Source organism: Coloeus monedula, assembly GCF_965178545.1.
Source record: "Coloeus monedula genome assembly, chromosome: 19".
Lineage (NCBI taxonomy): Eukaryota > Metazoa > Chordata > Aves > Passeriformes > Corvidae > Coloeus > Coloeus monedula.
Window position 1 is genome coordinate 6090383 of NC_138799.1, and position 23938 is coordinate 6114320.

General features: G+C 42.2%; 1 protein-coding gene across 1 annotated transcript in view; it reads left to right on the forward strand.

Annotated features, from left to right (window-relative positions):
• The window catches only part of ABCC3 (ATP binding cassette subfamily C member 3), a 46394-nt gene that overhangs the window by 14745 nt on the left and 7711 nt on the right, over positions 1-23938 (forward strand). Inside the window, exons 5-22 of the mRNA XM_082293956.1 lie at positions 1241-1366; positions 2173-2234; positions 3379-3510; positions 7535-7753; positions 10050-10227; positions 10979-11140; positions 12118-12210; positions 13520-13723; positions 14941-15087; positions 15488-15575; positions 16528-16594; positions 17725-17851; positions 18179-18355; positions 19195-19362; positions 20085-20268; positions 21192-21297; positions 21977-22130; positions 23544-23751. Coding sequence (XP_082150082.1) covers positions 1241-1366; positions 2173-2234; positions 3379-3510; positions 7535-7753; positions 10050-10227; positions 10979-11140; positions 12118-12210; positions 13520-13723; positions 14941-15087; positions 15488-15575; positions 16528-16594; positions 17725-17851; positions 18179-18355; positions 19195-19362; positions 20085-20268; positions 21192-21297; positions 21977-22130; positions 23544-23751 — 2602 coding nt within the window. The remainder of the gene's footprint in view (positions 1-1240; positions 1367-2172; positions 2235-3378; positions 3511-7534; positions 7754-10049; positions 10228-10978; positions 11141-12117; positions 12211-13519; positions 13724-14940; positions 15088-15487; positions 15576-16527; positions 16595-17724; positions 17852-18178; positions 18356-19194; positions 19363-20084; positions 20269-21191; positions 21298-21976; positions 22131-23543; positions 23752-23938) is intronic.

The following is a 23938-nucleotide window of genomic DNA, read 5'->3' on the forward strand; positions in this document are numbered from 1 at the left end:
AGTGCCTGATGTGCTGAGGACAGCGTTCTGACTCCACTGGGGCTGGGAATAGAGAACAGAAAGTTGGAGGGAGAGGAAAGAAACCTGGGCTGTTATGATTGCTGTTTGAAAACATAGCAGGTTCTCCCACAGTAAGAAACTTGTTAAGTTTTTCCCAGCAACAAATTCACTAAGTAGGGCAAGGCAGATTGCTCCAGTGATTAGATCATCAAAGGCTGGGAGAGAAAAAGAGTGCTTGGAAAACATTAAGGTGATTGCTTCTCCTCAGTGAAATCAGTGTTGATTCTGTTTGGTGATTCCTTGTTTTTATTCTTGCTTCTTTGTAATATTAGCAGCATTATCCTGTTAGCAAGGATTTTCCTGTAGCAGGCTGTTATAAATATTCCAGTGGCGATTGAATTAAACCTTAAATGAGAGCCTGGGCAGAACTTTGTCAGATAATAGCTGCAATCTGGTGAGACCATTTCAAACACCACATAGAGGCAGTTTTAATAAGTAAAAATATTGGGCTATCAATGTTTCAATACATAATCATCTTGAAATTATGGGTGCAGAGCCTTAGAACAAGTCTGGGTAACACTTTTCCTCCTGTGACTGCCCAGAACCAAATATTCCTTCTCTTGCACTTAAGGTTTTTACATTTTAAGTGAACAATGAGAATGTTCAGAATGACATTAGGGCATGAAAGAGCTATATAAAGGACATACCCTCACAGCAAGAAGTTTTAGGTAAACTGCAGACTCATGATTAGGAAAGGAAATATCTCCAGAGCAGATGGAACTCTTATTATGCAATGCAGTGGTTTTCCTGCAGCTTCTTCTGAAGGTATTTAACACTCACTGCTTGTCAGTGATAAGATGTTAAAGTAAAAGGATGTTCTCTGATCTGGGTTGACAATTCCTATGCTTAAGACATGATCTTGCAAGAACCCCCAGAGGTAATTTAAAAGGATGTTATGTAGTCCTGATTCCAGAGGGTGTCTGCATGCAGTGAAGATGTGTAAGCACTTTGAACTTGACATAATTTAGTGAAAAGCTTGGAGATAAGCATGTTCTTAGGCACTTGTCAGAGTCCGAGCATACTTTTGTGAGATAATTCCTGCTAGGATCTTCTTTGTAGTATTCAACTGTAGAGGAAGAAAGGAATTGCCAAAAGAAACTGTGAAAAGGGAGAGAGTGAGTACTGGGGATCTTGGAAGTGCAATAAAACCAATCATTTACAGTGTTTCTTTTCCCTCTAGGGCCATGTAAATGAAAGGTTCAGGTTTACCACATTTTACATCTACTTTGCTTTGATAATCATCGAGTTGATACTTTCATTTTTTAAAGAGAAGCCTCCATTTTTTTCCCCTGTTAATAAAGATGCTGTAAGTATTTTTCTCTTTGCTTTATTTGGATTTTACAAACTATATGGTGTTTTGAGAGTTCACTGAGAGTACTTGTTATTGAAAGTAGCTTTGGATTGTCATGGACATGGCAGTACTTAGTAACCCTCTTACAAAACACTGGGTATGGAGCGTAATACTGGGGTTTGGAGTCTTTTTCCGTTGTCTGTGCCATCAGAAATGGCTTGAAGCTGTGTGGTGAAAGCAGCTCTCCTGCTTGCTGCTTCACAGCAGTGTAAATTACATTTGTGAGCATTGAAGTGTAATATTAATTATTTCAAGAGGGTTTTTTTAGGATATAGTGGTCTGCTTGCTTAACATTCATCTTGAGTTAGTGAAAGTCCATGAGGTTTGTCCTAATAAATGAGTTCTATACATGTTGAGAATAGATATAGAAAAACATTAATAACAGAAGATATTAGTGGTGTCACAGGTTAAATTTCTTCTCCAATCATAAAATAGTCTCTATAATTGGATTTATGTTTGAACCAAGCTGAGAGAGAAGTTGAGTTCATGTCTTAAAATGAACATCTCAGAAACTGTAGAATGACATTTCACTTTATAGCTGTGATTTAAAGGCAGTGTATGAAGCAGTTTTTAGATATGAAAGGAGTTCAGTGCGACATGGGAAATGAAAGAAATCAATTTATGTCTCATTAGGACATAGGTATGTACATGTAATATATAATATGCCAAAACTGATCAAAATAGACTGTTGTATTAAAGTAATGGTAAATGTCTTGCTTTATTTATTTTGGGGTTTTTTTTCTCTGATAAATTCATTATAGAATCCATGTCCAGAGTTAAATTCAGGCTTCCTGTCAAGATTGACGTTTTGGTGGTTTACAAGGTGAGTTCTCTCTTCAAGCTGTTGGACAGCTGACAAACCCAAAACCCACTTGTGATCTGTGTTGCACAGAGTGAGCAGTACAGAGATTCTCCCTCCGTGAGTCGTTGATGTTGGATGCTCTTTCATCCACAGTGGTGTCAGCACTTGGAGCATTTGCCTTTTTAGAAACACAGAGCCCAAACTTTTTCTCTGTGAAGTATGGCAGCGACTGTGTCAGGACAAATAGTGCAGCCCTGGCTGTGCTCAACACATGCTGGAATATAACCCGAACCAAGATGTAGCTCTCTGTGCTCCACAAGATTAATTGTGGCAGCCTTTCACCCAGCTGAGGGTACATTTTGTTTCCTTTGAGGTTTGTGGGTGAATGCTTTTTTATAAGGATGTTTTCTGTGCAAAAGGGAAAGTAAACTGGATTATGTATACAAATGATTGCCACCGAGGCTGCTGACAAAAGGTATGTGTGTTAAAGATGCAAATTTGAGGTTGGGCCTGCTACTCCATGATAAAGAAGCTGTCAAAGGTTGTGTTAAGACCCAGTTTTTCCACAGTGGTTGAGATCTTCATTCTTCCACCCGTGTAACTTTTATTGTCCTGGTAACAGCCCTGTAAACTTCTTTTTAGTGAGAGGATGAGATCTTTCTAAACTTACAGAGTGTTGAGCTTCCCCAGCGAGATTCTTGGCAGCTATGATGTTTGTATCCCTTTGACAAAATTCCCCTTACAGTTGAGGAACTGTAGTTTTCAGAAAAATCTGATTTTCCTTTAACTCCAGTAAGCTTCATTTTTGCATTTTGTTCACCTCTGACAGTTATTCCAGATAGACTTTATTATTTTCACTTCTAAAGCTTCACTGTTTCCATTTAACGCCACAATTTCATCCAAATGCTTCTCGTAGCTGGTTTTTATTGTCCTTTTTTTTCCTGAAGTGGTATTTTCAATAAAATACATGTAATCAGAAATACGTCATGTCCTTTCCTTAATTGCAAACATCAATGAAAGGAACAAAGGGTGATAATTATTCTCTCATCTCCCTTTCTGTGGAGTATCTTCTTGCTTTTGTTAGCTTAATAGTCCTAGAGTTACTGGCAATGCTTTAAGTACTGTTTTCCAAACTGAATTGGGCTGTTTTTCTCCGTATGTGCAGCATGGCAATTCAAGGGTACAAAAGGCCTCTCGAAGACAAAGATCTGTGGTCGCTGAACGAAGATGACACTTCAAAAACTATCGTGCAACAACTGAGTAAAGAGTGGGACAGAGAAAAAGCAGAGTGCAAACAGTGAGTACACGAACAAGTCTGCAAACTCGAGAGCTTGATCTGAGTCCTTTCAACACTCGTAAGTTGCTCATCCATGAAAATGAGCCAACTAAAAATGCACCCACCACTTCGACCTTTCTGCTCTTCACTCATCAATTGTCAAACTTTCTTATTTTAATATGTCTAGGCAGAGGCAAGCAGGAGCCCTGTGGGGCTTGTGTGCCACCAACACGCTTTTTAGGTGCTTAAAATCCCCGTGGGCAGGTGGTGCCGCTTCCCATGTGGAGAAGGGCTGGAGATGTGTGAGGAGAAGCTGTTGAGTTGGTTGGGTTGTAGAAAATGAACAACTTTGCACCACTGAGCTGGTAGTTGTCTAACTGCATAATTGCATCCCTCCCAGGCATGTTGGAGCACAGCTTCTGGGCACATAAACCAAAAGGGATTCCTCATCATCTCCATCATGAGTTTTTTGGCCTGGCAGTATTTTTAGCCTTAAGGCTCTCAGCAATGGGCAAGTCTTCACTTCCCAGTAGTAAGGATAGGAAACTCAAAACATGTGAAAGGCAGGAGGGGAAGAGAGATCTTGCTTTATTGTTGAGACCCTACTGCTGTTGCCTGGAAAATTAGCAGCAAAATTATCCTAGTGTCTGATGGAAATGGGATGAGGGTCAGAACTTGCATACAGTTATACCCCTGCTCGAGAGGATTTCCTTCTTATTGCATGTTCTGTCCTGATCTAATCTTAAGAAATTATCTATTGTGCAACTCTACTTCCTTCTCCCACTGGTTTGTGTCCAAAATGTTTCCAAGCAAATAGATGCGATAATAGTGTGTTTCAAATGAAAAATGTCAATAAGGAGGAGGCCTGTGCTTCCATTTCCTTTCATTGTGGAGATTTCTTCTCCATGTGGAGACTTTCCTCTGTTCTCTTCTGTGCATGTCCTTGCCAAATTGGAAAGACCCTATTATTTGATAATATTAGGAGAGAGTTGTAATTTTCTTGGCAAGGCTAAATATGATGTGGAGAGTTCCACTTTGCAGCTAAAATTTGAAACATTTCCAGCACTAACACCAGCACCTGTCCACTAGTGCTCTGTGTGGATGTGTTTTAGTTCTACTTCAAGGTTTATTTTTGGGGTTTTTTTTCATTTTCTTAATGTCTCTATTTTTATGGTGTTTAATAATGTGCATTGTCTGGGCTCTGGTCTTTTTGCACAGACATAAGTATTACCCCTCCAGGCTATTTCACTGTAAGAGCACAGCCCTCGTGCAGGAGTGCCTGGGGTCCAGGAAAACTTTTGCTGGGAAACCAGAAACCGTGCCTGGAGTTTTGTCAGGGGATTCATTGCATTTTGGAAACTATTCGTGCAAACTGGGGCCAGTTGGCAATGAATTTAGCCATAAATTATGAGTCATATTTAGCTCAGGTAAAATTTTGTGGCAGCTGTATTAATGATTCTGAGATGGGGGAAAGAGCAAAAACAAAGCAAATCACTGTACTCCAGATTTCTGGGTTTCATAGAACTCTAAAAGCTCTGCTTATTCTTCAGTTTTAAGTAGGTATTCTCTATTACTTCATGTCAAATATCATTAGTGGTAGTTGCTTGTGAGCCATTATAAATACTTTTTTTTTCCTTTTAACGCTTATTAAATCTGCTCTGAGCAAGCTTTTATGACATTCAAAATGCTGTGTGAATTTGTACACATGTTGAAAGTGTGATGAAAAGTATTTGCAGTGTACATAGTAGTAATTTATTTTTAAAAACTTAATGAGTTGCAGCTCTGACATAGCTAAAGCTTTAAACTTGTTTTGTGGTAATGATTATCACATTTCTGTTGTTCCCGAACCTTTTTTGCTTCACAGCTGTCTTGTGAGTTACTGTTAAATAATTGCTAAAATTTAATTTGTTTCTAATGAGTTACAGGAGAGACCAGCATGGATTTAAAATGTGACTATAGATAATAAAGCACACAAGAAGTATTTTCCCTTTTTTTTGCTTGTATTGCTGAAGTTTCTACTCAGTTTACTGATAAGTGCAGTTTCTTCTGAGAAAGTTAGGGCTGTGCTGGATGGAGAAGAGAGAGCTGGAATGCATTTCCCCTCATTTTTAGTTAGCTTGTGATTTTAGAGACTGTCCTTATGAAGACATACTGAAGATGCAGGGCCTTGTCAGCACCATTGAGAAGCTCTGTGTTTTCCCATGAGATAAATCAGTACCTATTACCTGCCCTGCTGTTAATAATGGCAACCAGACACACGGTCTTTGCTTTGGTAAAAAGCTGGGTGTGAGCAGTCCCACACACTGCTGAAAACCTGACCTCACCTAACTACGTGTAGTAAACACTAAAAGTGCATTTTCTCCCTCTGGGACTCTTAGCTGCAAGAGAACCATTGCTTTGCTGTTAGCTCAGTGTAATAAACATTTTTAACAGCACAAAGTCAGGGGCAAGTAGTCTTGTTTCTTCAAATCCTTCAATGAGTTTAACAGTCTGGTTGCCAGAAAAACAAGGCTTTGCTCATAAACTCTCCAGGTTTGATGTGAAAGACAAAGACAGCACTGTTTTTTGTTCTCTGGGGGGGAAAAATAAATTGTCTGGTTTAGCTTCTCCCCGTGCCCTCAAGCTTTATTGCAAAGACATTGGGATTTGCAAATGGCTTTTTCTGTAAGGATGTGGACAAGTTTATACATGTGGACTGTTAGCCACAGTGATCACAATGAATGCTCGCAGGCTGTTGGAATTATTTGACTCTGCAGCTAGCCAGCTCCAAAAAATCTGCACAGTCTTTATGAAAAATCATAAATTCAACTTCACTTGGTAGTACTTACAAGTTATTTTTCAAATACCTTCTGGTAAGTCTTCACTGTTTCTAGGGTGTCTTTTCCATCTGTTTTTTTCTTGTAAAGCTTATGTGCCCCAGACTAATTTCCTTCTCCCTGCTCCACCTGGACTTAGCTTTCCTGTCTGACATTCAGGAAATTGTTCTCAAGTCCCATAGCCCCCAGGAAACAACAGCAGTTTGATATTTGCGGGTAGAAAAGTTGCCAGGCTGATGTTTGAGAGTAATTCACAGAGGAAATAATTTCCCAGAGCACACCCTTTGTTGATGGGCAACACAAGTCAGGCACCTAAACCCCAAAGGGGTTTCTACGAAACCCACGTGGAGCTCTGGAGAGCAGTTTGGGCATGTTGGGCCCATTTTTCATCAGTCAGTCTAGAAGAGTCACTTTTGTTAGCTATTTGGCAGAGGGAGCGAGGCAAAAAGTACAGAAGGAATCCTAGAATCCTGGAATCATTAAGGTTGGAAAAAACCCCTATGATTATTGAATGGTTAGCAAAATGGATGCAGACAAACAGGGTTTAAATGCTTAAATTGTCAACTGAGTAAAATTTAGGCACCTCAACCCAAGGTTTCTGTCCTGGAAGAATCTGGACAGCTGTGGTCCAGATCTTGGGGATGGCCCAGCTTTGGAGGTGCTGTGGTTTGTACTCAATTTCAAGTTTCCACGAATGCAAAACTTTGTATTTTGAGAGCTCTGTGCCTGCTGCAGTGCCTGTCTCCCCAAGGGGATTCATTCTGCTTCAGTGGAAGCAGCTGTGTGATCGATCAGGATAAAGGTTTAGCACAGCTACTGACTGAACAACAAACACAGGCTCAGAAGGAATAGGTGAAAGGTGCATTGTGTGGGATGTCCACAGCACCTCTTTGAGGATTCCTGTACAAAGAATTGGAGGTCCAAGGTGAAATCTGTCCTCTAAGGAAGTCCAGCCTTCCTCTACTCCTCCTTTTGGCCACATTCTCATCCCATGGTGATTGATTTTCTGGCCTGTGGATTGCACCCCGTATGTACTGCAGGAAAAGAGAAAAGAAAACAAGACTCAATTGCACAAGAGTGGCTGATCCTGAGCACACCTTGATGGTGTTGGAAGTCTTGCTGTTGGTCAGGAGCAGAGCAGTGTGCAGACTTTGGGGTGTTCCCGCAGTGCTGTTCATACAGGGCGGTGCCATTCTCATTGTTCATTGTCTCCTGTTTTGTTTCCCTAGAAAAGAGGATGTGTCATATGTGAAGAAATCGAACCATGTGCTCAATCATGTTGGTGATGGCCCAGAGGAAGCAGAAGTCCTGATCAGAGACAAAAAGCACAATAGGAAACCTTCCTTTCTTAAGGCTTTGTTGAGGACCTTTGGGCCATACTTCTTAATTGGCTCCTTCTTCAAACTGATACAAGACCTGCTCTCTTTCGTCAACCCTCAGCTGTTAAGGTTGGTTTACTCTGTGGGTAGTTTCTATGTGCAATCCCTGTGGAGGCTTGCCTTTGGCACAGCGTGTTTGTTTTTGAAATGCAGAGTTAGTTTCCCTCATAGTGCCACGTGTGTGTGCCCCCTCACCTTCCCCCTGCAATGCCATGAGACAGGAGTTCTTTGTTGTGGACTCAGCTGTAAATTGGACGAGCTTCACTGACATGCACCATTTGCAAATCGCCCATCACTGGTGGGCAGCTTTGAATTACAAATTACCTGTTGCTCTGTGCTGCAGTCCAAAGCAATTTCTCCCCATTTCTAAAGGATTAGCTGTGAAATCAAAGTGAAGCACTGCTGGCTGGATCCAGTGGTCTCTGGACATCTGATACCCTCATGTGTGGATGGTGGTCGCAGCTCTGGCATAACTTGATGTGCAGATGATGTGTGATGCTCCAGTATGTGGTGCTCTGGCCATGCTGCTGTCATCTGGGAAAGGTTTTGGACCATTCAGATGAGTTCATGTGCTCTTAGTTGCGCTCAGCAATGAGAATGTGAGAGGCACAGTTGCAGTGAATTTCCATGTGAAAGAAAATTATGGTTCTATTAAAAAAAAACCCAAACCCCAGCAGAGAAAGAGGTCATGAGAGAAGTGGTCTGTCTTCAAATTCTCTTTGTATGAGGAACACCTCTACCTCCCATCTCCAGGGGGGACAGTTGCTCAGCCTGATCCATAAAGGAATTTGCACAACCCCCACATTTTTTTCTCTATGAGTATTATTCTTAAGGTGAGGAATTCACCAGATAATCATTAACTAGGAGGAAAGCAATGGTGGAATTACCGGCATTTCTATCAAACAATTATTAATGGAAAAGCACATAGTCCTGTTAATGCATGAGAGAGGAATGGAGCTTGGATGGAGGTCACAGGTGGATGTAGGGAAAGGGAGAAGAGAAGGCTCTGCTCCTATTTGAGTATCTTAAAATAACCAGTGTTCTGAGATCATGTTGTTCTGTGGGTGGTTTGTGACATGCCCAGAAACTTGCTAAAATGAGAGTTTGACCAAGCATGGTGACATTTAATAGCTGACAGTCTGTCTTCTCCTAGAGCCCCTGGTGAAGAGGAGGCTGCTGGCTGCCTCCTGAGAACACATTAAGTATAACCTATTCTGGGAATTTCTCAAATTTGCATAAATTCCTGAATATGTTTCAGTGATATCTCAAGGCGTATTATGGGGAATTTCTTCTCAAGTCTAAATTCCTGCAGTCTGGGAAAATGCCCTTCTAATGGTAAGGGAAGATGAAAAAGCCATGGCTGTCTGGCAGGCTGCATGTAAGATAGCTGTGTGTTTCTAAAAAGATTGGTGAATCCCTGAGACTACCAGGAAGAGGTTTTCCTGAAGCTGTTCGCTTTTGCAGCATGAATGATTAGAGCAGTGCAGAAATAAGATCTCTCTGGACTGGAAGAAGAAAGATGTAGCAACCTCATGCTTCTACCACAAAGCTTTGGTTGCCTGATTTGTAGTTTCCAGGTGCATTTTTCTCCTGCTGGTTGTTTGAACCATGGAGCCAAATATCTGTTTCTCCTATATTTTGACAGTTCAGTATTCTGGTCAGTAGGCTGAAATCACAAATGTGATCTTTGAGAGCACTGGACACTGCCATGTGTCACTCTGCTTGTTTGCTGTGTGTCAGTGTGCAGCTCTGGCAGCAAGAGCAGCTGTGAGGAGTAAGAAAGGGCTTATCAACAAAAGATGCTGTAGCCTGCTAAATGGTACCATTTTACAAAAAAAAAAAAAAATAGGAGTGAAGAACTCTTTATGCATCCATCCAGGAGGATGTCTTAATTTAGCTTTTTTTTTTTGTGGGAAAACACCCCAGGCAGAAGCACTCAGGCTGCTTGAAGAGGATTTGGGTAAGAAGCTGGTTTTGCCTGCTCTGCTGCACTGCCCTACTCTGTCATTCACCTCCTGCCCTGGGGGGCTGCCTAACAGAGCTCAGACAGTCAGCTGTGTGTTTAAACCCTGAATCCCAAGGGAAACCAAGAGTTTCTCTTCATATTTCATTTTCAGGCTCATTTACAAATGGACTTTCTCACTTACAGAGCTGAAGGTTTTGCTGTTGGATCTTTGCAGTGTTCTTCGACTGAAATCATAGCTCAGCCTATGTCCTGGAGGGCTGTTTGCTTTTTGTGGTTAGGCAGAGGATGTGGCAGGATGCTGTAGTTGGGAGAAGTTGTGTTACATCCCATTAAATTTGCTGTGTGATTTTAAATTTTTGTTTCTTTTTCCTTTTCCTTCCCTAATCTACTGACAAACAGTGTATTAATCGGCTTCATTAAGAACAAAGACGCCCCAGCCTGGTGGGGATTTTTGATTGCAGCTCTGATGTTTATCTGTGCTGTGCTGCAGACACTCATCCTTCACCAGCACTTCCAGTACTGCTTTGTTACTGGGATGAGGCTGAGGACTGGGATCACTGGGGTCATATACCGAAAGGTAAGGCTGGAAGCATTTTGTGGGCTGGAACACCAGTGTACAGCCAGGCAAGTGGTCTCAGTGCTCACATACTTAGGGAAGATTAGCCATGTTGGAGAGCCTCCTGGAATATAAAAGATTGGGGGTTTGGTGAGTTTTTAGGAGTACCTCTTTCATACTTTACAGCATTTTCCAGTGATCAATACTGTATTATGGGTGTTCTGGTAGGTTATTAGACATACCAATACTGGTTCACTTTAAATGCTGAAAGAGGAGAGACTTAGATTAGGTGTAAGGAAGAAATTCTTCCCTGTGAGGGAGGTGAGGCCCTGGCACAGGGTGCCCAGAGAAGCTGTGGTTCCCCCATCCCTGGAAATGTCCAAGGCCAAGGCTGGATGGGGCTTGGAGCAACCTGGGATGGTGGAAGGTGTCCCTGCCCATGGCAGGGGGGTGGAACTGGATGTTCTTTAAGGTCCCTTCCCACCCAAACCATTCCATGGTTCGGAATAGGAATCCAGGAGAAGAGCATGTTTATGCTATGAGCACATTAGACCAAATGAGGTTTTCTTCAGAGTGCTACATACTGCTTGAGCTGGAGATGCTCATAAGCAAAACCATTTCATGAGCTCTTGTTCCTAGGAGGCGTAAGGTGAATTATTTTATTCTTTTTGGAGAAGCACATTCTCAGACAGTGTCATTTTGCTAATAGTTGAGGATTTGTTCTCCATGTGTGTGGAGATTGTGAATGCACTGAAGCTCTCTCCCTTGTCAGTCCTTAGCCATCACAAACTCAGCAAAGCGCTCATCTACTGTTGGAGAAATTGTCAACCTGATGTCAGTGGATGCCCAACGTTTCATGGACCTGATGACTTTCCTGAACATGGTGTGGTCTGCACCACTCCAGATATTTCTAGCTTTGTATTTCCTCTGGCAGGTACAGACGTTGTCACAATTTTATTCACAATTCATCTAAATGATGTGCAAGCTTTTTCTTTTTCCTTTTTTTTTTTATTTGTCAATTTGACCCTTCACTACATTTTTTACAAACTTTAAGTGTTCTGTCCTGTAGTAAAATAGCTTTTACTGCTGTACACCCTCACTTAGTGTCTTAATTATTTTGTTCAGCTGATAGGGCAGATGGGCATTTGAAGCAGAATGTTGCCTTTGTCTTTCCCCTGGCCTCACTATACGTTGATGGGCTCAGTCTTGGACTCTTGGACTCTTGTTCCCAGCAGTTGATACAAATGAGAGCTTGAGGGAAATGGTTTAGAAACCAAACCAAACAAAAACCTGGACATAAGAAATGTCACATGGAGAGATTATATCCTGCTACATAAAGAAGTTTTGTGTGAGTCAGTGTGAAACAAGTCTCACCTGGAATAACCATAATTTTTTCTTTGCTATAGTGACTTTGTTTCATTCCAGGTTTATTCCAGGTTCAGTTTGAGCACTGGCTTTCAGACTTAAAATGTTTCTGTGCAGTTAATGTCTTTTACTGCATAAAACAGTAGCACCAAGTTAACCATATTGATTTCAACTCAAAAGCCATTAAATTGCAGCAGCTTTGAGTTACTGCTCAGCTGGAAGCTGAGCTCTGGTAGTCAGCAGTTTGTATGTTTGTAGTCACACTGAGGGTACTGGCAGTTCCCCTGATCAGAGAAAAATCAAGAGAAAAATTCCTATCACCGATACCAGCATAGTAATAATAGTAATAATAATAATTCAAAGTGGTTATTTTTCTGTCCTATTTTTCTGTCTCCTCTTCACAGTTGTTCTGTGGAATCACAGCACTTCGCTGGGATAAGTTCAATTTGTCAACATTGATTTCTGTTCCTATCACTTGTTCTTGTTTTAGTGCTGACCATAGGGAACACTCAGGTACAACAACTTACCCTTTCTTTTTAAATCCAGACTTTAGGGCCTTCTGTGCTGGCTGGAGTTGCTGTGATGGTCTTACTTATCCCGTTTAACTCTGCAATAGCAATAAAAACCAGAGCATTCCAGGTAAGGTAGCAGCAGAGGAGGTAATGTTATATGAACTGGCAGCTGTGCTATGAGAAATGAAGACATCAGGGGTTATTAATAAGATGCCATTTGCAACAATTTACTTCTGAGTAAGAATGTACTGATATATTTAATTACTGTATCCTCTTAGATGCTTTTTCCATAGTGAATTGAATGCAATTTAAGGGAAAGGTGTGTCACTGAGCCAGTGGCTTCTTCATACCCCTGGAGCAGTTTTTGGGATTAGCAAGAGGTTTCTTTGTCTCCATATGCCTTCACCTGGTATCTTCCTCTAGGAGTATTTAGAGAAAGAGTAAATAAATGCTGTTCTTTAAGCTGCAAAGGAATGTTTTCAGAGGTGGCAGCTAAATCCTGACAGTTTGAGTTTTATGCTAAAAGCTGGTGTGATGTTCACTGCTACTGAGTTGGGCCAAATTTCATTTATTATCTTAAGGTAAAATGATCCTTTATTCCTTTCTTAGTTGTCTCTAGTCAGGGAAAGCTGAAAAAACACCAATATAACAGTGCCCTCTGGCTTTGTGCTAGAAAAAATCTAGTAACTGGCTTGTGCTATGCAGCCTATCAGACTGTCTGGAAGATTAAAAAAAGAATTAAAAGTCAATCTGTTGGTGTAAAAAAAGGTAAGAGTTGGAAAATGAGTATCAATTATGACATTTAAGCACAGCCTTAGTAACAGAGTGATATTATTATATGCCTTAAAGAGACATACAGGCTTTTAAAATCTCTTGGGTGCTGACATGTCAGTAGTAACATTCCTTTTCTCCCTTTCCCATTAGGAGATGCTCAGAGCTGCATAACTTGCTGTGCATGTGTGTGTGTGAATTTTGTCTATAAATTTGAACAGGGATGTTTTTATTTCAATAACTGAATGAAGCACTGTATTTTCATACATAGGGAAGAAACCCCCTCGGAGTAGCCACAATTTTCAAGGGATAAGAAATACAACTGAGCAAACAAGGAAGAAAAAAAATCTGAAGAAATCAAAGGAAGTGATAGGGTAGTATTTTTGTGAAGTGCCTGAATCTTTCTTTAAGATGGTTTAAAAATGTAGCCCTTAGGAGTGAAGATGGGTGGAAAGCTTTTGTACTCTGCTTTCCAGGCATTTCCTTTGATTTGTGGTGTATTTGGAGATACTGACTTGCACAATAAGCTGACAACAGTCTGGATTTTTGTAATTACCTTTTGCATCCTCTTCAGAAATAGCCCGAGGGCCACCACAGCTGTGAGACATGTGTTGAAAGCTCTTCTGTAGTCCTGGCTGTGACTCTGTCTGCTGTTTATAACCCAGGTGGAACAAATGCGATACAAAGACTCCCGCATTAAATTAATGAACGAGATCCTGGGTGGCATCAAGGTGCTGAAGCTCTATGCTTGGGAACCATCCTTTTCAGAAAAGGTCCTGGAGATCCGGAAGAATGAGCTGAGAGTTTTGAAAAAGTCTGCCTACCTCAACTCTCTGTCCACCTTTGCCTGGATCAGTGCACCCTTCCTGGTAAATTGAATTTGCATGGCCCTCTAAGCTGTACAAGTGCACCCTTGAAGGATAAGTCTGAGGCTTTCTGCTTGCTAATGTACATAGGAATAAAATGTAAATACTTTTTGAAGAAGTTACTCACATGCTTTGAATCAGAGTTCTCTGTTCTCAAGAGCCCCTTTGTTAATCGGTATTAAAGTATTTTGTGATAAAGCCTGCCAGTGGAAGCTGGGAATAGCTGTCACAGGAGAATTTCCAACCACTTCAAAGTACTTTCCATAACAAATTGAAACTATAATTTGAAACCTCAGAGAGATCTGTGAATAGCAAAAGAAATTTTAATTGAGTCAGTCAGGACAACGTCTGTCTTTAGCTCTCATTTCTACCTTCGTGTTACAGTGCTCTGCTTGTTTTAGTGAGAGAGGGAGTTGTTAAATTATTCTACAACCCAAAAAAGAGATTGATTTAATGTGGAAACTGAAGCCCAAATGATAACATTGCCAACTCTGAAATGCTTTTTCCTCAATTTTGTCTTTTCCTCTATTTTCCACTTCACTGGACTGTGATCCCTTTTGCAGAAAGGGTTTTGGTGAATTAAACCATTCAAATAAGTCCTTGGTCAAAACTATTCCCAGCCAACTTTTCTCGAGATCAAAGGCCCAGCCCTGCAGGAATGATCTGAACAGCCTGGAGGTCCTGCCCTTTTCATGGTTCCTTAAAGTCACTGCACTCCCTTCAGTGCACATTCCTGTTCCTGCTCGCTGTGAGTCTGCTGCACAGGATGGTCCTTCCACCGTGGATGGCCCCTGTCATACAGCAAGCCAGCAAATAACTTGGATTCCACTCCTTTTCTACTGAGCAGTGAATCTTGTTTGCTTAGCCTGCAGTTTACAATGGGAAAATTTGCTTGGGTGGAGCTGGAAGAAACCACGACCTGATAACAGCTTTTCCTTTTTATTTGCCCAAGACATGTGGTTCACCTCTTGAAACTCTTAGTTCAACTGAATGTAGCCATTAGAAACCTGAAAGTTCTTTTATTCTGCGTGCCCTTTTTTTGTACCACCTTGTCCATAGGACTTGTCATTCTTAAAGCATATTGAAAAGGTCAGAAATGAGGAATTTTCCTGGTTTTGTGGTTGATACTTTTATTTCCAAGATGCCTGTCAGGCTTGAGTGCTTTTAAAATGTCAGAATATACCACACATCTCGCAGTAAACTCCCTTTCTGGCTTTCAGGTAGCACTGACAACATTTGCTGTGTATGTCTCTGTGGATGAGAAGAATATCCTGGATGCAGAAAAGGCTTTTGTCTCCCTGTCCTTGTTCAATATCTTGAAGTTTCCCCTCAATATGCTTCCACAAGTCATTAGCAACATTGCACAGGTAAGGAGGGCCTGGAGCATGGGTTGTTCTGAAAAATTTGAACAGAGAGAATATATCCTTAATTTCTGGAATGCAGAGATCCCTTGGATCTGCCTGTTAGCTGGTTTTCCTTTTAATACCCTTTCTTTCCTGTTGCCCTGCATTGGAAAGCCTGACATCTTCTCAGTGAGTCTGGCTGTGTGAATTTTGCTTTGCTCAGATAAACTCAGCTTGGTGTGAGAAATTTCACAGTTAAAAGCTTGAATTTCAGCATAAGACTCATTGCAGGGAAAGAATGACTCACTGTTCAGGAAGCCCATGGGGGGAAGCTCAAGGCATTGTGCATGCTTTCTTTTTCAGTAGTAAGAGCACTACGTTCTCATTAAAAGAATGATGAAATAACGCCACATTCTTTTCTTAGACAAGCGTTTCCCTAAAGAGAATTCAGCAGTTCCTGAGTCATGATGAACTTGATCCAAATTGTGTAGAAACAGAAGTGATTGCACCAGGTAAAGATGCTGATATTTTTCTAAGCTATGCTCGTGCAGCAGGCATATCTCTTTTGGACTGGTTGAGCTATAAAGGCAAAAAGAAAATAACAATGGTAATCTTGGGTTAAAAAAAAGGGGAAGAAACTGCTGCTCTGAAAAGTATGTGTTTAGTGTTCAGGCTATGTGGAAATCAGAAAAGTTTCTGGCCATATTTTTGAGCAGATTTTGGGCCTGAGTTTGCATCTGTAATGTGCTGGATGCTACCTGTGCTGAACGTGGAGTGCATCCACTGACTATGGACAGCGAGATTTGTTCAAACCTTTCACACTGCACAAATGCTCAGGAACTTTGTGAGCAGTTTGGTTACTTCTGTTCAAAACAATATCCCAAAACAATTAAGCAAGCCAGGTGGTCTCAAAAAAAAGTGTTTTATCAAGTAACAGTGGCTTGAAACTTGTGTGTGATGCTGTAGACAGAGGAAGAGGGATGGCCACGTGGCTGCCATGCAGTTACTGTTCTACCCCACCCCACCAGGAAGCAAAGAAAACCTGTGGATCTATAACTTGTTAAGTGTGGCAAGCAAAAAGCTGCAGAATGTCAAAGTTAATCTGATACGTCAAAGTCAGCAGCATGCAGTGATCTCCTACTGACTTGAAAGGGGTTTCTGAAGTTGTGCTGATGCTGAGCAGCACGTGTTGGGAGCAGCCCCACCAGGGCAGGGTGAAGCAGGGCATCTTTTCAGCTCCCTGGATCTGTCAGGTCACAGTCTATAGCTTAAGCTGCAGTGAGTTATTTTCACTCTGAACAAGCCTGTCTCGTGACCCAGAGGCATAAGCCTGTGCTTCCCATGCCAGCAGAAAAGGGAAATGCAGTGTGTGTAAATAAAGATCCCTCTGTCAGCCTGTTCTCAGTTGTGCTGTTGTGTGTAACACATTTCCTGCCCCTCTGTTGTTGCGTTTTTGCCACACAGGCAATGCCATCAGTGTAAGAAATGCGACGTTCAGCTGGGGAAAGGAGCTTAAGCCAACGCTGAAAGAGTAAGATTTCTTTGTGCAGTTGCAATACAACATCTGCTTGGTTCCTGGGTCCTGGGAGGTCTGTTTGAAAGGTTCTGGTAAAAACCATGCATCATATGTCAGCATCTCTTCTGCCTTTAAAACATGGAGCCAACCCTCATGCCTTTGGTCTTTGGGCTTTATAGATCAAGGCTGTAAGGCTTTACCTCCACAGCAACCAGCATGAAATAGTTACCTATTGAAAGACAGGCTACGTAAATTCCTTAAACAGACATTTTTTTAACTGAAGCATTGGACAAATCAAATTGATCTGATGGATTTTGAGGACAGTTGAAATGTCTGTGTTTGAACCTAGGTGTGCCAGCAATGGTCTGTTCCTTGAAGAGTCTTGTGGCAGACTCATCCCTGTGGCAGTGGAAGGGCCGTCTCCAGACTGTGGGGGTGAATGTTCTGTGCATTTGCCTATTTGAATGAACACAAAATTTGCCTGAAAGCATATATTCCTTCTGTTATGCATCAGGATCTGTGTAAACAGAAGTCTGGCTTGATTTTGTTAGTGAAAAGCACTTTGATGGCAAAGAGACTGTGTCCATCAGTCATTTTTGTATCAGTTCACCTTCAGGACCTAAAGCAGTACCTTTAAGAACATAGTGGGGAAAACAGTAAAGGATTTTAATTGGGGAAGTCCTGTTTTTCTTGTGTCACTGTGAGCCCTATTTACCAGCACTGGAAATACAGTTCTAAAGTGGTTTGAACATTTTTTAGATGGGATGTATTCACTCACTACTTTCGAACAATTGCTTTTGGTTTTAATCCCCAAAATACTTCTGGAAGACTGTCTGCTTTCAAAATGGTTATTAACCCAATTTGACTTGCAGATGGATTGATACAACACAGAAAAGAGTCTTAGAAGGCTTAAACAATCCTACTGCTTTAGCAACCAGCAAGATAAATTATGCTGAGTTTTCATTTACTTCTCAAGTTCTGGTTACAGTTGATTGTATGCAAGAAAGGGAGGAGAAAACCAGTGACCAAGCTTTGCTTATTATATCCAGTCAGGCTGTGACTGTGTATTTCAGCCCTGGTTTAAAGACCCCTGATTTCCATAGTAAACTAATGTTTAATTAATTTCCAGCCTGTTTCCTCCACAGTATAAATATGTTGGTCCCCAGTGGTTCTTTGGTTGCCATTGTTGGCCATGTTGGCTGTGGAAAGTCTTCTCTGGTGTCTGCTCTCCTGGGTGAGATGGAAAAGCTGAAAGGAGAAGTGGCTGTGAAGGTTGGTGGTGTTTATGAAACCATTTAATGATGGTAGGGAAATGTGCTGCTTTTGCCTGCCCTTGCTTAGAATGCATCTGAGGCTGCAGAGGGAATTCTAGTTGCTCCTCTGGCAGCTTGTCTGCAATGTTTGAGTTTTGCCCACTTTTATATGAAATTACTTTCCTGATTTGATCAACGATACATGAGCAGTTAGCACACATATACATATGATGTGAATGTATAGGAACCAGGAGCTGTATATGTACTGAAGATCTTACCCAGAGCTCTAAGCATGAGTTCTTGCTTGTTACAAGGCAGAGGTTTTCTCTCTCTCCCCTTTTTCTAGGGTTCTGTTGCTTATGTGCCTCAACAAGCCTGGATCCAGAATGCCACGCTGAAAGATAACATTTTGTTTGGCCAAGCTCCTAATGAGGAAAAATACCAAAATGCCCTGGAGGCCTGTGCTTTAAAAACTGACCTGGAAGTGCTGCCAGGAGGAGATCAAACTGAGATAGGAGAGAAGGTAATTTTTTTAGGTAGTTTTTTGGTTTTTTTTTTTAAGTCAGACCTGCCTGATGAATCCACTCTAGCTAAAGAGAGAATACTGTAAAGTCAGCACTTGATTTGATTTGATCTTCACAATGGCATCCGTGCTACAATCAACACCAATACATGCAGGGCAGTTCTCTGGAAAGCACTTGGACTTTAAACTTTTCTGTAACTTTAGGCTTGTGTGTGTATTGTGATGCAGAATTACACATCCAGCCCTGGAAGATCAGCATACCCTCTATTTGTCATGAATTGTAAAGGTGCATCTGTCCAGAATCACTGGAGGCCTTCCTTTTCCTCTAGGGATAAAAAGGGAGGGAACATGTGGTTGTGCTTCAAGTGAAAAAAAAAATTATATGATTATAATGAGAAACATTTACACCTGTGATTACCAACAAATATATTCTTTTTTCATAGGCCACTAAGTTTGAGCTAGATTTCATGAAATGGCGTGGAGATGTAGATTTGTGTGTAAAATGCAAGATGTGGAAGATGTTCCAGGTGCCACAGCCTTGCTTTGAAATTTGCATTTTACATCCTGATTGACAGTTTTGCTTTTTATAGTTTTGTGTTTTAACAGCTCCCTTTAGGAGCTTATTAAAAAGAGACTTACTCCATCTCCAGCTTGCTGGGTGAGTGGAAAGCTTGGCAGTGAACAGGCAGATCTAGAGGCGTTCTGTGCCTGTCTCTGGGTGGGTTGTTCTCTCCAGTGTCTCATGTTTCAGTGTAGCACCCGAGTGCTGGGCTGGGTGAGAACCATGAGAAGTCAGAGCTTTTGTGTGACACGTTTTGTTCTCTCCTGTCTCCCTCCAGGGCATCAACCTGTCGGGGGGGCAGCGGCAGCGGGTGAGCCTGGCCCGCGCCGTGTACAGCAGCTCGGACATTTTCCTGCTGGACGATCCCCTGTCTGCCGTGGACTCCCACGTGGCCAAACACATCTTCGACAAAGTCATTGGCCCGGATGGGGTCCTGAAGGGAAAAGTAAGCTGGGGTTTAGATCCTCTTAGAAACACACACAAACTCAGGAACACTGGAGCTGTTTCACCACCCAGGTTTGAGTGCCAGCTCATTCCTGAATTTCTGTGTGTAGCTGGCAATGTGGGCACCTTTCCTCACAGCCCAGGCTGCGGTGAAACGCTGCTCACACAGGCCCAGCAACGCTGTGGTCTGGTCAGAATGTGTAGAGGCAGAAACCTGCCCTGTCTTTTAAAATCCCTTGTGTGTGAGATCTCCAAAAAACAAGGTATGGGCTGGAACTTGCACAGGCTGGTGGTGTTAATTGTTGTTACTCCGAGGCAGCCAGGAAGCTGCACCAAATACAGATGTTACAGAGGACTTTGGCAATAACAACCCAAACTCCAGTGGCTTTGCTGCACCTTCCACTCCTGCTATCATCTTCTCTGGTCATCTCGGAGCTCAAAAGAAAAGGGCTGCAAAGAAAATCAGCATAAGGGAAGGAGGGAATGATAATTCAGTGTGTTTACTTTCCTCTGTTTTTGTCAGCAGTAGGAGCATAGTGAGTTCATGTACGTATTTCCAAGCTGATTCGCCTGACATGGACAGTGTTATTTCACTGGGAGTTTCACCTTGACACAATAATTCACTCCCTGTCCCAAAAATGTAGTATTTAGCTTGCTGTGTACTGTCAGTCCCCTCAGTGCAACTGAGAGATTTGTGGGTTTTTTTTCCTTTTCCCTATCCAGACCCGAATCCTGGTGACCCATGGCATTAGCTTCCTACCTCAGGTAGACCATATAATTGTCCTGGTAGATGGCAAAATCTCTGAAATGGGATCTTACCAAGACCTTCTGAAACAAAACAAGGCCTTTGCAGAATTCCTGCGGAATTATGCACTGGATGAAGACATTGAAGAGGATGAACCAACAAGTACAGTATTGTTTTTTCTTAAAACATGTCTTTTTTTGTCAACAAGATTACAGATATTTTCTCTGTAAAGTGTCCCTGGTTCTTCATGGCAACCTGGCCTTTGCCTTTCTGTACTACCATGAAAATTATTGTCCATGGCGAGGTCTGTATGACTGAGAAATCTTTTCACAAATTTCTTTCAAATTTTCATGTGGTTTGTCCTAGAAAAAAGAAATTCTTGTCTTAGAAATTATTTTAAAATTGGGAATTTATTTTACAACTAGCAAGGTCAAGCTCAGCAGGAAGACGGAATAGCCAAGAACAAACTGGGCTTGCTATCAAACAGGCAGAGCCTGCTGTGTTTTCTGTTTATACGTGGTTGGGTTTTTTTTTTCGTGTAGCAAAGTTCAAATGACAATTTAATCTTGGGTTGCTTTTCAGCTTGGTTTGATTCTGACAAAATGATGCAAGATGAAAGCATTCTGGTGGATGTTTCCCCTGTGTGACAGTGTTCCCACGCTCTGTGATTGCAGCACTGCTGCTCTCCAGCCACGCAGAGGAACGTGCACGGCACCTTCCAGCCACAGCAGAGGCTTGCAGGACTCCTGATGTGGCTCCCCCAGCCCAGGGTCATGCCTAGAAACGTGCCCTATGAGTGAATTTAGCTAGAAGCAACTCTAACACTATTGTCTGGCATTCTGATGGCTTAAAGGGATGTGATATGAATGCATTTGGCAGCCAACCTGCCTCACAAGATTTTGCAGTTTCGTTAGGAGAAGTGATGCACAGAAGAGAGATGAGCAGAGCTAGGGGGGGAGCTTATGCACTGTGATTTTCCTGCTGGGGTTTTGGTTTTCATTACTCTTCCTTTGTATAGCCACCTTTCTCTGGGTTCCCTGTGCTTTTCTGGGGCAGAAAATCTGAGGTGTGATCTTGTCTTGCAGTGCTGGAGGAGGAGGAAGTGCTGCTGGCTGAAGACACCCTCAGCATCCACACAGACCTGGCCGATAACGAGCCTGTGACAAACGAGGTCCGCAAGCAGTTTCTTAGGTAAACACGAGATCCTTGCATTTCTAGTCTGTCTGGGGGAAAAAACATCTTTCAGATGTCAGTCACTTGCTGCTCCTCCACCTGGGCTTTAGTTTCCTCAATTTCCTCTTGTAAATAAATTGGTTTAGTATCCTTTTAAAAGTAAACATGAACACAGAAAGAGGATCCGACATCTCTTCCTTCAGTCTTCTTTCAGCCTGGACTGAACCAATTTCTAAAAGCAACTCTCTGGTTGTCAGGTAACACCACTGTGTGTATTTACCCACACAACACTGAACTGCTGCCAGATGTGTGATAAATAAACCCCTTGAATTGCACCTTTCCATTGGGAGCCTTGGAAATCTTTAAAGGTTTTATGATCATACCCACAGGTGCTGTCCAGCTACTGCTGGTATGAAAACAGAGAAACTCAGGGTTTAGTTTGAAATGTCTGCCTTGCCATGAAGCCTCTAAAGGCCTTTTCCAAGGAGCTCAGGCTCTGCTGCAGCCTTTCATAGATCCTGTATTTCTGGCATCCCTGAAAATGGAGAGGGGTGGTGCAAGCACCCACAGCTGTGAGTAAGGCTGGCATGGGAACTTTGTAGAAGAGCTGGGAATAAATCAAATTCACATCCCAGCCTTGCTTTAGCACTGCCACAATATGCCCTTTTTCTCCTAATGACTCTTTTGTTTTAACTAGGCAACTTAGTGTAGTGTCTTCTGAGGGAGGAGAATGTCCCAACAAAATGTCAACGAAACGAAGAGTCTGTGAGAAGAAGCCAGCAGAGCCTCCTCTGCCAAGAAAAAATGCTAATGAGAAACTTATTCAGGCTGAAACCACTGAAACAGGCAGGGTATGGTTTGATTTCCCCCTCCCCTTTTCTACCTTTTTTTCCTGTTTGAAAAAAAAAAAAATCCTTTTTATTTTAACATTTGATCCAGTTCTGTTAAATGTGTTGTATAAATCACAACTGCATGCTTTAGGCACTAATCTAGTGGCCACTGATCATTCAGATTAGGGATTTTGGCAGAGGTTTTGGCACCTAGCTAGCCCTATATACTTAAGGGAAAAAAAAAAAGGAAAAAAAAAAAAAAATCTCTTCCAGCTCCCTCCACAGTCACCCGATACTGCAGAGCTCTGCACTCCATCAGCCCTGCCTTTGCCTCACAGAGCTTTCAGCACTGCTGGTTTTTAAACTGTTTGGCTGCTGCTGAGTCCAGCTGCAGCACTGGGTTACACGAGCCAGCTGCCTCTGGGTGCCAGCGGGGCTGTTCTGCCTAAATACCTGCCAGCCCAACTCCAGAGTATTTTGTGGTTGTAGATACAAAGGGGCTGTATTCCTCCTGAGTAGGGCCAGGGAGAGAAATGGGAACAAGAAAAAAGAGAAGATGGGAACACAAAAGTGAAAGAAAGGGACAGAAAGGAGCAGCAGATGGAAGAGGAGCAGGGAGGTTTGATTCGAAAAAAGCGCCTTCCCTCAGTTCAGAAGGCTCAGTGTGCTCTGTTTAGTCTGATGTATGTGGTCCATGGCACAGACATGCAATCAGCTTTTTCTGTGGATTATTTTAGCCTTCAAAGTTCCTAATCAACAACGCTTGTTCTTTTAATTATCCCTTCTTATGCTTTTTTCTGAGGACTGAGTTTTGTCCTGAGTCTCTGTCTCCTTTTGCTTTTCTGCCTTTTTGCACTACCTTAGGGACAGCACTTTTACTTATTGCCATAAACATCATCTGTTTATGTTCCTGTTGGGGTGCATTAGCATTTGGTACCTCATTTAAGTTGCTGTGAAGACACAGAATGGAGGCATGTTCAACACTTCTCCTTAAATAGGCTATTTAAAGTAGTCTTGAGTACGATACTCTGCCAAGTTGCTTCTTCTGCCTGAAAATATTGGCTCCCATTCTTGTTGCTGCTATTTGATCATCCTTCTTTCTTTCTTCCCACCCCCCCCCTCCCCCTGACATAGTCTTAAAAACTAAAACCCCACGAAATGAATGAAGGACAGATCCTCAACATGGAGGGGAAGAGTATTTTAGAGAGGTTTCTGAGTTGTTTTGAAAGCCATCACCCTGACAGGGAGCTCAGGCAGATGAACCTTTCTCTGTGGTGTTCAAGAGTTTGGGCAGTTTTGAATTAGACTGGTGTCAGAGGGTGTTAAAGTTTTGTCAGCAGTTCCTCTCACCAAGAATTTTTCTATCTCTTAATTCTCTTTTAAACTCCAGCTTGTGTGGATTGTACAAACCAGCTTTGGTGTGTGATTTTGCAGGTAAAGCTAACGGTGTTCTGGCAGTACATGAAGGCTGTCAGCCCTGTCATTTCTTTGGTGATCTGTTTCCTGTATTGCTGTCAAAATGCTGCTGCCATCGGGGCCAACGTGTGGCTCAGTGATTGGACCAACGAGCCCGTGGTAAATGGGACTCAGCACAACACAGCCATGAGAATCGGGGTCTATGCTGCCCTGGGCCTCTTGCAAGGTGAGGGCAGGTAAAATCATCATGCCCCAATGTTTAGGAAAGAGGTAAGAAGGTAAGAGATCAGAAAGCTGTGGTGGCAGGATGGTAGGTTTAGATTACATATCAAGAAGAAATTATTTGCTGTGCTGGTGGTGAGGCCCTGCCACAGGGTGCCCAGAGAAGCTGTGGTTGCCCCATCCCTGGAAGT